Consider the following 14,070-nt stretch of genomic DNA (forward strand, 5'->3'; position numbering starts at 1 on the left):
TGGGGACAGTTTTTCTGCCAAGGGACCAGAATGACTGATCTGTGTAAAGGAAAGAATGGTATTGTGAGATTTTGAGTGAAAACCTCCTTCAATCAGCAAGGGCATTGAAGATGAACGTGGCTGGGTCTTTCAGCATGACAATGATCCCAAACACACCGCCTGGGCAACAAAGGAGTGGCTTCATAAGAAGCATTTCAAGGTCCTGGAGTGGCCTAGCCAGTCTCCAGATCTAAACCCCATAGAAAACCTTTGGAGGGAGTTGACAGTGTTGCCCAGCGACAGCCCCAAAACATCACTGGACTGGAGGAGATCTGCATAGAGGAATGGGCCAAAATACCACCAACAGTGTGTGAAAACCTTGTCAAGACTTACAGAAAACGTTTGACCTCTGTCATTGCCAACAAAGGGTTTATAACAAAGTACTGGGATGAACTTTTGTTCTTGACCAAATACTTATTTTCCACCATAATTTGCAAGTAAATTCTTAAAAAATCAGACAATGTGATTTTATGGATTATTTTTTTCTCATTATGTCTCTCATAGTTGAGGTAATCCTATGATAAAAATTACAGGCCTCTTTCATCCCACAAAAGATCTACTGTAGCACAAGTTACTTAAAAGGTGAATGTGGTCTATAAAAAAAAAAAAAAAAAAAAAAAAAGCGCATCAAAGCTTGAGTAGAGGGCTGTGTAGTTAAAAATCAGGGCCCATGCCTACAACAACTCTGTTTACTGTCTATAAAAAGCAAATGTGCACTGGACCATGCAGAAATGAAACAAGATAGCAATGTCTAATGAATTATGTCTTATTTTACATCACTGTTACCTGGGAAGGGAAGAAGGCAAGTCAGTGTTATGGTATGGAAGCGAAAATCCAGCTCACCCTCTCCAGTACAGTGCACGCATCTGTGCCTGGCAAGGCACACCGCAATGTGAAGAAAAAGACGGTGATCCAGCACATTGTGAAAGACAGATTTATTGTCACACACTGTTAAAACTGACTATATCATCAGATGCGTTTTCGAGCTCATGAGCTCTTCCTCGGTGACGTCAGTCTGTTCGCAGGTGAGGGATTAAATACCAGTGTGTGGGGCGGAGTATGCCTATGCATCATTAACTATTCACCACCCCGGTAAACAGACTGACTGCATAACTATTAGACAGTATGATAAAATAAATAAGACCAACAAAGTTAAAACAACATGGATCAGACAACATGCAGAGTGAATCAGGGAAGCCGGCAAAGTTCAGTAGTGAAATAATAACTCACGGCGGACATTAATTCCTGATGGGGCTCGTGTGCCCAACATAAATTGCCAGAATGCTTTTTGCACAGGCATCCCTTTCTCACTCCGACATTTACATGTTCAATTGCATATATTTTAAATCTAATTTCACTACCTCCATGTAGAGAGTGAAAGTGTGCAGAGGCAGCAGATCTGTTGCGGCCAGTTGTACTGCTACGGTCATTGATGTGTTCTAGTGCCCGTGTTTTGAGCTTGCGTGTAGTGTAGCCCACATACTTCCGATTGCACAGAAGTGCATTCAATGATGTATACGACATTACTGTAATGGCAATAAATGTAGGTCTTTATATTGAATGTTTTAGAACCATCTGCATTTTCAAATTGTTTAGTGGGTTTGGCAAAGTTGCAAATTTGACAGACTCTGTGGACACATTTGAAAAAGCCCTTTTGGGCTAACCAACTACTGTTGGAATCGGCATTAGTTTGGACAATTGTAGGTGACAATCTGTCTGCCAAAGTCTGTGCCATTTTAGAAACCACGTGACAACCATCCTGTAATATGTTACAAAGAACGCCATCTTGTTTTAAAAGATACAGGTGTCTCAAAACAATGTTTTTAACGTTATTGAAGTGGTGGGAATACGTAAGGGCAATATCAATCGGTCGTACCACTGAATGCTGTCACTAAATGGGTTATCCGTGGAAAATATTTATTTGGACTCCAAAACGATATGATAAGATTGGCCAGAGACGGGGAGTGTCTGGCCCCCATGGAAACACCACTGGTTTGAACAAAAAATTCCCTGTTAAAAATAAAATAATTTTGGGACATAAGAACCCAGACTGCCATTTTGATAAATTCGCACAGATCCTGGGAATAATTGCTATGTTTGGATAGGTGGTGATCCAGGGCCTGCATGGCAATATTCCAAGGGATGCACGTGTACAACGACACATCACAATAGCCCTGGATCCCATTGCATGCACTCAAATGCTCTCAGTACATCCCTGGAATCTTTGAGGTAACCCGGTGCACGTTGAACAAGTGGTTGGAGCAATTGGTCCACCCACGTGGACAAACGTTCAAGCAGGGACCCATTACAAAGAGACAGTCCCTGTCCCTCTCAGTGATGAAACCTAATGCCAAGCCTTATCAAGTAAAGCAGATAATTCCTGTTTGACTTTGGGCGTGGGATCAACATGTCATTTTTTGTATGTAGTGGTGTAAGCTAACGTTCTCAATCTGCGTCACATACATGTTTTTCTCCATAATTGTGACTACACCTCCCTTATCCGACATTCTAATAACTATGTCTTCATAGGATGACAATTCTTTAAGGGCAATGTGCTATCTTTTAGTAAGATTGTCGGACATAGGGTAGGTGTCAGTCAAATGGTTACCAAGGGCAACAAGGTCCATGCCATCCGTACGGGAGGCAAGTGGATAAAAAGAGGGATTCTTGTTGACATGCCAAATGTTAGAATTAATAGTATTACTTGAATTGTCAAGACAATTGCCTAGTTACACAAGGTTAATTGGTCTGTAAAAGAAAGGTTACGGTATTAATTATCAAAACATTTCTTGGCTTCACTGTTAACCCCATAATTGCTATCCGTTTCTATTTAAAAAAAAAAAGTTTTTTTAACAGTTAGGTTGTGGCTAAGGCGATTTATTTCCCAAAATGTCCCGAACAAATCAAGCCCATTAACCGGTGCAAAATTCAAGACCTTAGACAGTAAACTAATTCTTATTAGTTATTATTTCACTACTGAACTTTGCCGGCTTCCCTGATTGACTCTGCATGTTGTCTGATCCATGTTGTTTTAACTTTGTTGGTCTTATGTATTTTATCATACTGTCTAACAGTTATGCAGTCAGTTTCCTGGTTAGGTAAATAGTTAATGCTGCATAGGCATACTCCGCCCCATGCACAGATATTTAATCCCTCACTTGTGAACTGACTGACGTCACCGAGGAGGAGCGCATGCGCTCGAAACACGTCTGATGGTATAGCCGATTTTAACAGTGTGTCATGTGATCTTCAATAAAGCTGTCTTTCACGAAGTGCTGGATCACCTTCTTCTTCTTCACAAGTCAGTGTTATGCTCTTGGCAATGTTCTGACAAGATAATGTGCAAAGCCACAATGTGTATATGGTGTGCTGACCCCAACCATGTAAATCCTATATCTCAATTTACAGGATTAAAGGGATCAGTGTCTCAAATCTTGGTCCCAGATACCACCGGACACCTTCAGAGGTCTTGAGGAATCCATGCCTTGATGGGTCATATCTGTTTTGGTGGTCTGAGGGGGGACCAACACAATATAGGGCACTTAGTTCTAAATAGAGGTTTTAGAATATATAGAATGTCTGTCCAGGTGAAAGCTGTTAAGAAAACCAAAAACAACATCTGTTTTTATATTGTTTACAGCTAAAAATATTTTTTCAACATACTGTCTTCTAATTAAACAAGATTTGGTGACGCCTTTAGTTTTGATTAAATTTTCTTTTTTAGGATGTTGGACAGAATGTTCTCAAGCCTGCAGCTGTTAATGTTGCTGCCAATGAAGACTTAAACAAGGACTAAAGTAAGCAAATGTGACATCTAATGAATGTCCTACTGAAATCAAGTTTAAGCAAATTAAAAATATTTGGTGATAACAATCAGTCAGTGACCATGGTGCCAGAAGTCTTGCACTAGACTTTCACTAGTTCTTGCAACTCCTGAATGAGAATTGTGACTCCACCTCTAGCGAACACTTATCTTCATTGGGCTATTAAAGAGAAAGAGCTCTGAACCTATCAGCAGAAGCACTCTTTGCATGTCCAAAGGTTCCCCACAGGGTTCTCATATTTAAAGGAGTAGTCCAATGGTGAACAACTTATCCCCTACCCTAAGGATAGGGGATAAGTTTGAGATTGCGGGGGGTCCGACCGCTGGGGCCCCCTGTGATCTCCTGTACGGAGCCTCAGCAGCCCACGGGAAGGGGGCGTGTCGACCTCCGCACGAAGCGGCGGCTGACACGCCCCCTCAATACAACTCTATGGCAGAGCCAAAGCGCTGCCCTCGGCAATCTCCGGCTCTGCCATAGAGATGTATTGAGGGGGCGTGTTGGCCGCCGCTTCGTGCGGAGGTCGACACCCGCTATCTGGCCGGAGAGCCTGGCCCCTGTACAGAGAGATCGCAGGGGGCCCCAGCGGTCGGACCCCCCGCGATCTCAAACTTATCCCCTATCCTTAGGATAGGGGATACGTTTTTCACCACTGGACTACCCCTTTAAGCACTTTACTGTTTGCCGTGATAACCAAACGCAAAGTATTCACATCCATCTGTCAGCACCTGTACACAAACAAGATACTATTCCAGCTCCTTTACCAGACTCATCGAAGGCTCTTTTCACACTAGTGATTTTACCGTTATTGAAGTTCCGTCGCATGTTCCGTCACGATTTTCGGCGAAACCCGGCTGTTACAAAACCCCTGACGGCCGAGACTAAATTGCATTGCAAAAATAAATGTATGTGCATCTCACAATTACTAATACACACAGAGGTCAAACTAGGGCATGCAACTATACCTTAATTGCTTAAAAAGGGAAACCAAAAGTAAAAAGTAGCCTGGACCTTCTAGGTGAGTGTAAATATATAAATAAATAAATCTCTGGATCGTGCTTCAATAATAATAGTCCGCAATTTATTAAACTAATAATTGGCATATATTATAACAATGACTCTGCTTGTTACACTAACGGGCATATACCGGTTACACATCAGAAGCCAATTTTACGCCAGTGACATTGTTATAATATATGCTATTTAAATCTATGCATAATTATTATTGATTGGTTGCTTTTATTGTATATGTTCTTCTCACATGGGCCCTGTGAGAAGTAACTAATTTTAATTTACACAAATGTTATTATTATTGAAGCACGATCCATAGATTTATTTATTGATATATTTACACTCACCTAGAAGGTCCGGGCTACTTTTTACTTTTAAATTGCATTGCAGCCTATGGGGTTTTGTAACTGCCCGTTTGCACCCGTATATGCCCGTAATTCATTACGGACGTTATACAGTGACGGGACATCGTGGCGGAAAAATTACTGCATGGGATCCTCTTTGCCGTCAGGCTGCTTTCACACTATACTTTTGCTCCGTTAAAAGAGCCGCTATAAACTTCCGTTAGAAAAGCCTTAAAAATGGCCATTACAAAATCCAATTCATGTCTATGGGATTTTTTGAATACCCGTTATAGCCCGTTAAGAATAATGGACGTTATTTGTGACGGAAGAAAAAACATCACATGCACTAATTTTTCTTCCATCAAAAATAACGGTGGAATAACAGCCGTTAAAATTGATGAGCCTTTAAAGGGGGTTATCCACCATAAGGTGATTTTAGTACGTACCTGGCAGGCAGTAATGGACATTCTTAGGAAGGATCTGGCTATGTCATGAGACCATAATAAAGGGTCTAGCTTTTTGTGAACTTGTATTTCCTGTTTGACTTTTCTTTTTTTTTTTTTACTACAAATCCCACAATTCCATTTTCCTCTCTACCACACATCAGCCACCCCACCCATTGAAACAAAAAAGACCTGTGGTTTTTAATCAGGGTGCCTACAGCTGTTGCATTAGTTGCAGATTGATCTCTCTCCCACCAAGCTATCGTTCCACCCATTGAAGCAGACAGGCTCCCTGCCATCAACTGACTAGTGAGTCAGGTCTCGGCCGCATTGCAAGCTAGGAAAAATTCGAGACAACAGTAATTTTGTATGCTGGTAAAAATAAATAGTTGGGTGAAAATCACAGAAGAATTATGAGAAAACCGTCACACACAGGTACAGACACTATATTATGAACTACACTAACTTTACAGCCCCTGTAGCATAGTCAAATAAAATAAATTCCTGGAATACCCCTTTAATGTCATTCGTTTGCACCCGGTTTATAATATCAGTCATTACTTCTGAGCATGCTCAGAAGAGGTGACCTCAGCAGACTCCTGCAGTGCTGAGGGACTACTACTACTCCCATCATGGAACAGACTCATTTTCCATGATGGGAGTAGTAGTTCCCCCTGCTGTAGGAGACTGCCGGCAGGTGGGGAGGCTACATTAGGGTTTGTACTACTACCCCCATCATGGAACAGAGTCTGTTCCATGTTGGGGGTAGTAGTACAGGGGATAAGGGATTGATCGCACCGGGTCTCACTTCTGAGACCAGATGCAATCAGCAGTTATAAAGCAGGGGAGGGGGGCGGCACGCTGCGCTCCCCTGCGATGTACATACTACTGTGTAAACTTTCATTTCGAAATCCCCTGCCGGGAGTCCTGAATGGCTTGCACCGAGGAGCCATTCAGGGCTCCCGGCGGGGTTTTTAAACTACTAATTTGACCCCCAAATGTATGCTTCCCATGCATATTTATAATAATTAATTGGCCCCAGTGTGCTTATCCTTATTCTGCCCCACCACAGTGTCCTTATTTCCCCTCCCACTTGGCAGGAGCGACATGTCGGGAACCGGCGGTGGTGAATGAGTAAAGCCAACATGTCCTGCATGTAGGCTTCATTCATTCACCGCCACCCGACATGTCCCCGCTGCTGCCCTGCTCCTAGCGCAATCAGTGCACTGCCGGGACATGTCTATTCTCTGATGCTCATCTGTGTACCTGACGGAGATGAGCAGCAGATAAACGGAGATAAACACACTGGGGCCAATGAATTATTATAAATATGCATGGGGGGGGGCATACATTTGGGGGTCAAATTAGTAGTTTAAAAACCCCTCCGGGAGCCCTGAATGGCTCCTTGATGCCGGCCATTCAGGGCTCCCGGCAGGGAATTTAAAAGTAAAAGTAAAAATACACCATACATCGCAGGGGAGCGGAGCATGCCGTCTGCTACCTTGTTTAATAACTTCTGATTGAATTAGTGAGACCCGATGCGATCAATCCCTCAGCCCCTGTTCTACAACCCCCATCATGGAAGAGAGTCTGTTCCATAATGGAGGTAGTAGTAAAAACCCTAATGCAGCCTCCCCAGCCACTGGCAGACTCCCGCGACTGGTGAACTACTACTCCCATCATGGAAACAAGTCTGTTCCATGATGGGAGTAGTAGTTATCCCGGCTGCGGGAGTCTGTAGGCCGCGGTGTTAAAAGGGCCATAAAATAACGGTACATGACAGATGTTATAACGGGTCTTAACGGATGAATATGCCCGTTATTTTGACAGACGTTATTCAGCCGTTAGCACCCGTTATTTCATCCATTATTACAGAAAACGGATGTTTAATAACGGATGAATACTCATAATGTGAAAGCAGCCTTATAACTCCCGTTATGCTCCGTTACAATAACGGACGTTAATGGCAGCCAAAGTAGAAAAAAAAAGAACCATTAATGTCCGTTTGTAACGGAGCAACAGTCATAGTGTAAAAGAAGCCTAAGGATGATAATGGCCGACCATCCTTTTACTATGATCCCGAGGAGCCTAGAGGATGTCTGATTAGACATGCCCCTAGATTATTTCTGATCCTAGGGGGTGCAGTATCTCATGCCTTTGACATATATATGCCCCGAGTCACCCTAACACAGGTTTCTTCCTTGTTGAACAAAGCTAAGAATCTTCTTGACACTTACTTGCAGGGACAGGCCAAATAGCATGTAGATGCCCTCAGAAGCAGGCATTTTGATTGGGTAATTAAAACACCTCCACACCAAGTTGGATCTTTTTGCATCTAATATGAAGGAGGCTTTTACTACCTTTTCCTCTGACTTAACGGGCCATGCCTTATGACTGAACAGTCTCCTGGTTGTTACTTTCTAAACTAAACAGCCCATAAGAGACCAGGATCTCTTGGATCAGGAAATAACAGAGACTGAACTCTGCACAATTATTGAAATTACTGAAAAATGTACTAACAATAAAACTCTGGGGCCAGACAGATTACCTGAAGAATATTCTACAGGGTGGGCCATTTATATGGATGCACCTTAATAAAATGGGAATGGTTGGTGATATTAACTTCCTGTTTGTGGCACATTAGTATATGTGAGGGGGGAAACTTTTCAAGATGGGTGGTGACCATGGTGGCCATTTTGAAGTCGGCCATTTTGAATCCAACTTTTGTTTTTTCAATAGGAAGAGGGTCATGTGACACATCACACTTATTGGGAATTTCACAAGAAAAACAATGATGTGCTTGGTTTTAACATAACTTCATTCTTTCATGAGTTATTTACAAGTTTCTGACCTCGTATAAAATGTGTTCAATGTGCTGCCCATTGTGTTGGATTGTCAATGCAACCCTCTTCTCCCACTCTTCACACACTGATAGCAACACTGCAGGAGAAATGCTAGCACAGGCTTCCAGTATCCGTAGTTTCAGGTGCTGCACATCTCGTATCTTCACAGCATAAACAATTACCTTCAGATGACCCCAAAGATAAAAGTCTAAGGGGGTCAGATCGGGAGACCTTGGGGGCCATTCACCTGGCCCACAACGACCAATCCACTTTCCAGGAAACTGTTCATCTAGGAATGCTCGGACCTGACACCCATAATGTGGTGGTGCACCATCTTGCTGGAAAAACTCAGGGAACGTGCCAGCTTCTGTGCATAAAGAGGGGAACACATCATCATGTAGCAATTTCGCATATCCAGTGGCCTTGAGGTTTCCATTGATGAAGAATGGCCCCACTATCTTTGTACCCCATATACCACACCATACCATCAATTTTTGTGTTCCAACAGTCTTGGAGGGATCTATCCAATGTGGGTTAGTGTCAGACCAATAGCGGTGGTTTTGTTTGTTAACTTCACCATTCACATAAAATTTTGCCTCATCACTGAACAAAATCTTCTGTGTAAACTGAGGGTCCTGTTCCAATTTTTGTTTTGCCCATTCTGCAGCACCTGAAACTATGGATACTGGAAGCCTGTGCTAGCATTTCTCCTGCGGTGTTACCATCAGTGTGTGAAGAGTGGGTGAAGAGGGTTGCATTGACAATCCAACACAATGGGCAGCACATTGAACACATTTTATAAGTGGTCAGAAACTTGTAAATAACTCATGAAAGACTAAAGTTATGTTAAAACCAAGCACATCATTGTTTTTCTTGAAATTCCCAATAAGTTTCACGTGTCACATGACCCTCTTCCTATTGAAAAAACAAAAGTTGGATTCAAAATGGCCGACTTCAAAATGGCCGCCATGGTCACCACCCATCTTGAAAAGTTCCCACCCTCACATATACTAATGTGCCACAAACAGGAAGTTAATATCACCAACCATTCCCATTTTATTAAGGTGTATCCATATAAATGGCCCACCCTGTAGAATATTACTACCTAAAGTTGTCCCGACCCTTACTAGGCTTCTTCATGACATCTACAGAGAGGGACCCTGCCCATTGACTTTTTTGACTGAAGGGTAGTTTTTCTCCACAAAACTTTTAAAAATACCACCATTATAACATCATATCAACCAACCTCCTTGCTAAACAAAGACTATAAAATCATGTCCTCAGGTAGTGTGTGGTATTACAGCACAGTTTTATTAAAGTGTATGCAACCAAGTTGTAATACCACACACAACCTGAGGATGGGTGTGGTGCTGTTTGAAGAAGAAAATAGCTATCTTTTCTATTCATGGATAACCCTTTTTACATCAACTTTCTACTCAAGGCATTTGACAGGCTGTCACAGCCACAGTTCAGACCAGGTTCCCACAAGCCTCAACTATGTTACCATTAGGCTTTTTGACTCCGCCTTTTTTTCTGAGTGTTGACAAATTAATTGTTATAATGCCAGCCTCCTCGACATACACAGAGGGATGAAGCAGGGTCGCCCTTTGTTGCCCCTGCTTTTTAAACTATCCAATGACCCATTGCAGTAACACTTCTCTTTTCACACCTCTACAAGAGAACTCACTTTGGCACTTCCTGTCTTAAACTAGCCACCTTCACGGATTACGTATTTTTCTTCATCTCTGACCTTTGAACAAACATATAATGTACTGTCAGATATCGCTCTTATTTAGGAATAATTACCAGAAGGCCCTCACAGTTATACCAACAAAACATAGCACCTTTTCAGAAGTACCGTATTTATCGGCATATAACACGTACTTTTAAAACTAAAATTTAAGGCAAAAAATCTGCCTGCGTGTTATACGCTGATAAGTATTCTGGTCACTGTTTAAAAGCAGCCGCAGCAGCGTCTGCTTGTTAAGTATTAACAGCACGGCCGCAGCCACTTCAAATCAGTGACCAGCGGCGTCTCCTCCCCGCACTGTCACTTGTTTTCTCCCGCACTATCCACAGGTATTTGTCTGGATCTGCCCGGCCTTTTAATCAGCGTCTCCCGCACTATCCACCAGTACCTGTGGACAGTGCGGGAGAAAACAAGTGAGTTTTCCTTTTCCTTTTCCCTACCTCCCCCCTCCCTCATCATTCCCCCTTTTCCCTACCTCCCCCCTCCCTCATCATTCCCCTTTTCCCTACCTCATCATTCCCCCTTTTCCCTACCTCCCCCCTCCCTCATCATTCCCCCTTTTCCCTCCCTCCCCCTCCCTCATCATTCCCCCTTTTCCCTACCTCCCCCCTCCCTCATCATTCCCCTTTTCCCTACCTCCCCCCTCCCTCATCATTCCCCCTTTTCCCTACCTCCCCCCTCCCTCATCATTCCCCTTTTTCCTTACCTCCCCCTCCCTCATCATCCCCCCTTTCCCTACTTCCCCCTCCCTCATCATTCCCCCTTTTCCCTGCTTTTTTATAGTTTTATTTATTTTCCTTACCTGTCTGCGCTTCGGCAGGTCAGGCGGGGGGTCTTGCGGGCTGCACTCAGTGAAGCAGATGAGTGACGTCCTCTCCCGACTTCTCTGCGCGGCATCACTGACGTCACTTTTCATTTCCTGTAGTCGCCGCCAAAAAGTGACATCCCTGATGCCGCACAGAGAAGCCGGGAGAGGACGTCACTCATCTGCTTCACTGACCCCGCAGCCCGAAAGACAGCTGAAGCGCAGACAAGTAAGGAAAGGGGAAGAGTGGTCTTCAACCTGCGGACCTCTAGATGTTGCAAAACTACAACTCCCAGCATGCCCAGACAGCAGTTGGCTGTCCGGGCATGCTGGGAGTTGTAGTTTTGCAACATCTGGAGGTCCGCAGGTTGAAGACCACTGGATGCCATAGGAGGAACATGATGGGGGGGATGATGAGACGGGGGGGAATGATGAGGGGGGGGGAATGATGAGGGGGGGATGGTGAGACAGGGTGGGGGGATGATGAGAGGGGGAATGATGGGGACATGATGAGACAGGGTGGGGGGATGATGAGACAGGGGGAAATGATGAGGGAGGGAATGATGGGGGATGATGAGACAGGATGGGGGAACGATGAGGGGGGAATGATGGGGGACATGATGAGACAGGGTGGGGGGATGATGAGGGGGGAATGATGGGGACATGATGAGACAGGGTAGGGGGATGATGGTGGGGGGGATGATGGTGGGGGGATGATGAGGGGGGAATGATGGGGGGGCATGATGAGACAGGGTGGGGGATGATGAGAGAGGGAAATGATGAGGGGGGAATGATGGGGGGCATGATGAGACAGGGTGGGGGATGATGAGACAGGGGGGAATGATGGTGGGGGGAGGCACTAAAGGATTAATGTCTGTATGGCTAGTGGTGGTCTGTGACAGGGGGAAATGATGAGACATGGGGGATGATGAGACATGGGGGGTGGCGATGAGAGGAGTAAATGTGGCACAGGGACTGATAAAAGGGAAGGAATGATGTAGCACTGGAGGGGACGGGACCAAACTGAGGTGCAGAAGAAAACGAAGTTGGGGGGATGATGTGGCATTTAGTCCAAGTAATTTATTTTACATTTTATTTTTTTTAACTTAAATTTCCCTGTTAAAATGGGGGTGCGTGTTATACGCTAGTGCGTGTTATACGCCGAGAAATACAGTATCTTAACTCCAAACTCCTCTTCCGAAAACATTTTACTCTCCCTTTTACAGAGAAAGAGCAATTTTATTGAAGCTCTAGTGTTGCGTCCTTTGTAGATAAATCTAGAAAACATCTTTATACCTTTAACAAACCCAGGCTACAATCTGACATACTTGGCCCTCCCTCCTTCCATTATATGCAAGCTTTTAGTTATGTACATAGGATAACACAACATGACCGATAAGGACGTTGATGGCCCTTTTCTGACCTTGACACAACTCTGATCAGGTCCAATAAGGTAGTATTGTTGGTTGACAAACAAATTCCTATACTCAGGTGTGAAATCTGTCATGTCATCTATACTTGATGACATCACAAGCATTTTATTGGGAAATGGCTTATAAGATTGCACATAGGGCATATATTGCGCCTCATAGATGTTATTTTATTGGTAATACTTTGTACCACACCAGTCCAAAATGTGGAGCACCTCATGCAGATCTCCTTCTGGGAGTGGGTTCAAGTGTATGTGGCCTCTCATCTCCACCTCACCTTCCGCCCCTCCGCCTAACAAAGCGGTCATGCTGGGGGGGGGGCGGTGTGGGGAGCATTGACCTGACCAATCTGGGCAATGCCATTCCAAAGCGGACCTGGATTCCCGCTTATCAATACCTCGTATTGTCTTGATGCACAAAAGATGCTTACTCATTAGCCAGAATGGTGACCCACATTTTTACACTTTTTGTGCATCTAAGTCTATTACACACAAACATAACTTTATATACATGTTTTACAAAGGATTATGTGCTAGGTATCTCCTTTTAGAAAAGGGGGAGGAATATAGGTTTGATTTTTTTTTTTTTTATAATTCAGTTTTGTGTGTCAAAGATGTGAAAATTGTTGACAGATAACCTCATTTTCCACTGCAATTAGTATATAGAAATGGTTTCCATTTATGCCTCATGAAAATGCACTATTCATCAAACACTTCTCACCTCCCTCAGAGGTTCATTCAGCTCCTCCAGGATACTGTCTTCATCAAACATCTTCCCTTGGTATCGATGCTCATAATAATCATGAATCCTTTGGCGAAAATCTGCAGGCAGCTTATGGAAGGACATGTATTGCTCCACTTGTTTGTACTGTGAATATGATCAGATACATTAGTCAATTAAGCACAACATCATCCCTCCACAGTGGCCATAATGTATGAGACCACAGACTATGGCTAAAAAGGATGTCTGTTTAAAAAAAAAAAAAAACACCTTTAAAAAATTCCTATGACAGAATTCGGATAAAACTGGTACAAAAAGGGTCTCTGAAAGACCCTGCACATCCAAGCTTCTCATGGGCAGCCCACTGATATTAGGATTAGAGATGAGCGAACTTACAGTAAATTCAATTAGTCACAAACTTCTCGGCTCGGCAGTTGATGACTTATCCTGCATAAATTAGTTCAGCTTTCAGGTGCTCCGGTGGGCTGGAAAAGGTGGATACAGTCCTAGGAAAGAGTCTCCTAGGACTGTATCCACCTTTTCCAGCCCACGGGAGCACCTGAAAGCTGAACTAATTTATGCAGGAAAAGTCATCAACTGCAGAGCCGAGAAGTTCGTGACGAATCGGATTTACTGTAAGTTCGCTGATCTCTAATTAGGATACTATCATCTTACATTGCTGCTTATATAAAATCCAGAAAGAAGGAAGAACAGTACAAATCTCTCTCCTCACAATGGACTCCAGGCTGAGAAGCCGAAAGTCTGTCAGAGCTGTCAAGATAGTGATTCTACACTAAGTCAGACTCTACCCTGACTCTGGGCTTTCTTTCTTAAAGGGCAAGTGCTTGCTAAAAGAGCAAATGC

At 43.6% G+C, this 14,070-nt stretch overlaps 1 protein-coding gene across 3 annotated transcripts in view; it reads right to left on the minus strand.

Annotated features, from left to right (window-relative positions):
* Positions 1-14,070, minus strand: part of HCN2 (hyperpolarization activated cyclic nucleotide gated potassium and sodium channel 2) — a 77,037-nt gene that overhangs the window by 15,221 nt on the left and 47,746 nt on the right. For all 3 annotated transcript variants that reach the window (XM_056518011.1, XM_056518012.1, XM_056518013.1), the window contains exon 5: positions 13,207-13,353. In XM_056518011.1, the coding sequence (XP_056373986.1) occupies positions 13,207-13,353 (147 nt within the window). The remainder of the gene's footprint in view (positions 1-13,206; positions 13,354-14,070) is intronic.

This window comes from Hyla sarda, chromosome 1 (genome assembly GCF_029499605.1).
Source record: "Hyla sarda isolate aHylSar1 chromosome 1, aHylSar1.hap1, whole genome shotgun sequence".
NCBI classification, from domain to species: Eukaryota; Metazoa; Chordata; class Amphibia; order Anura; family Hylidae; genus Hyla; species Hyla sarda.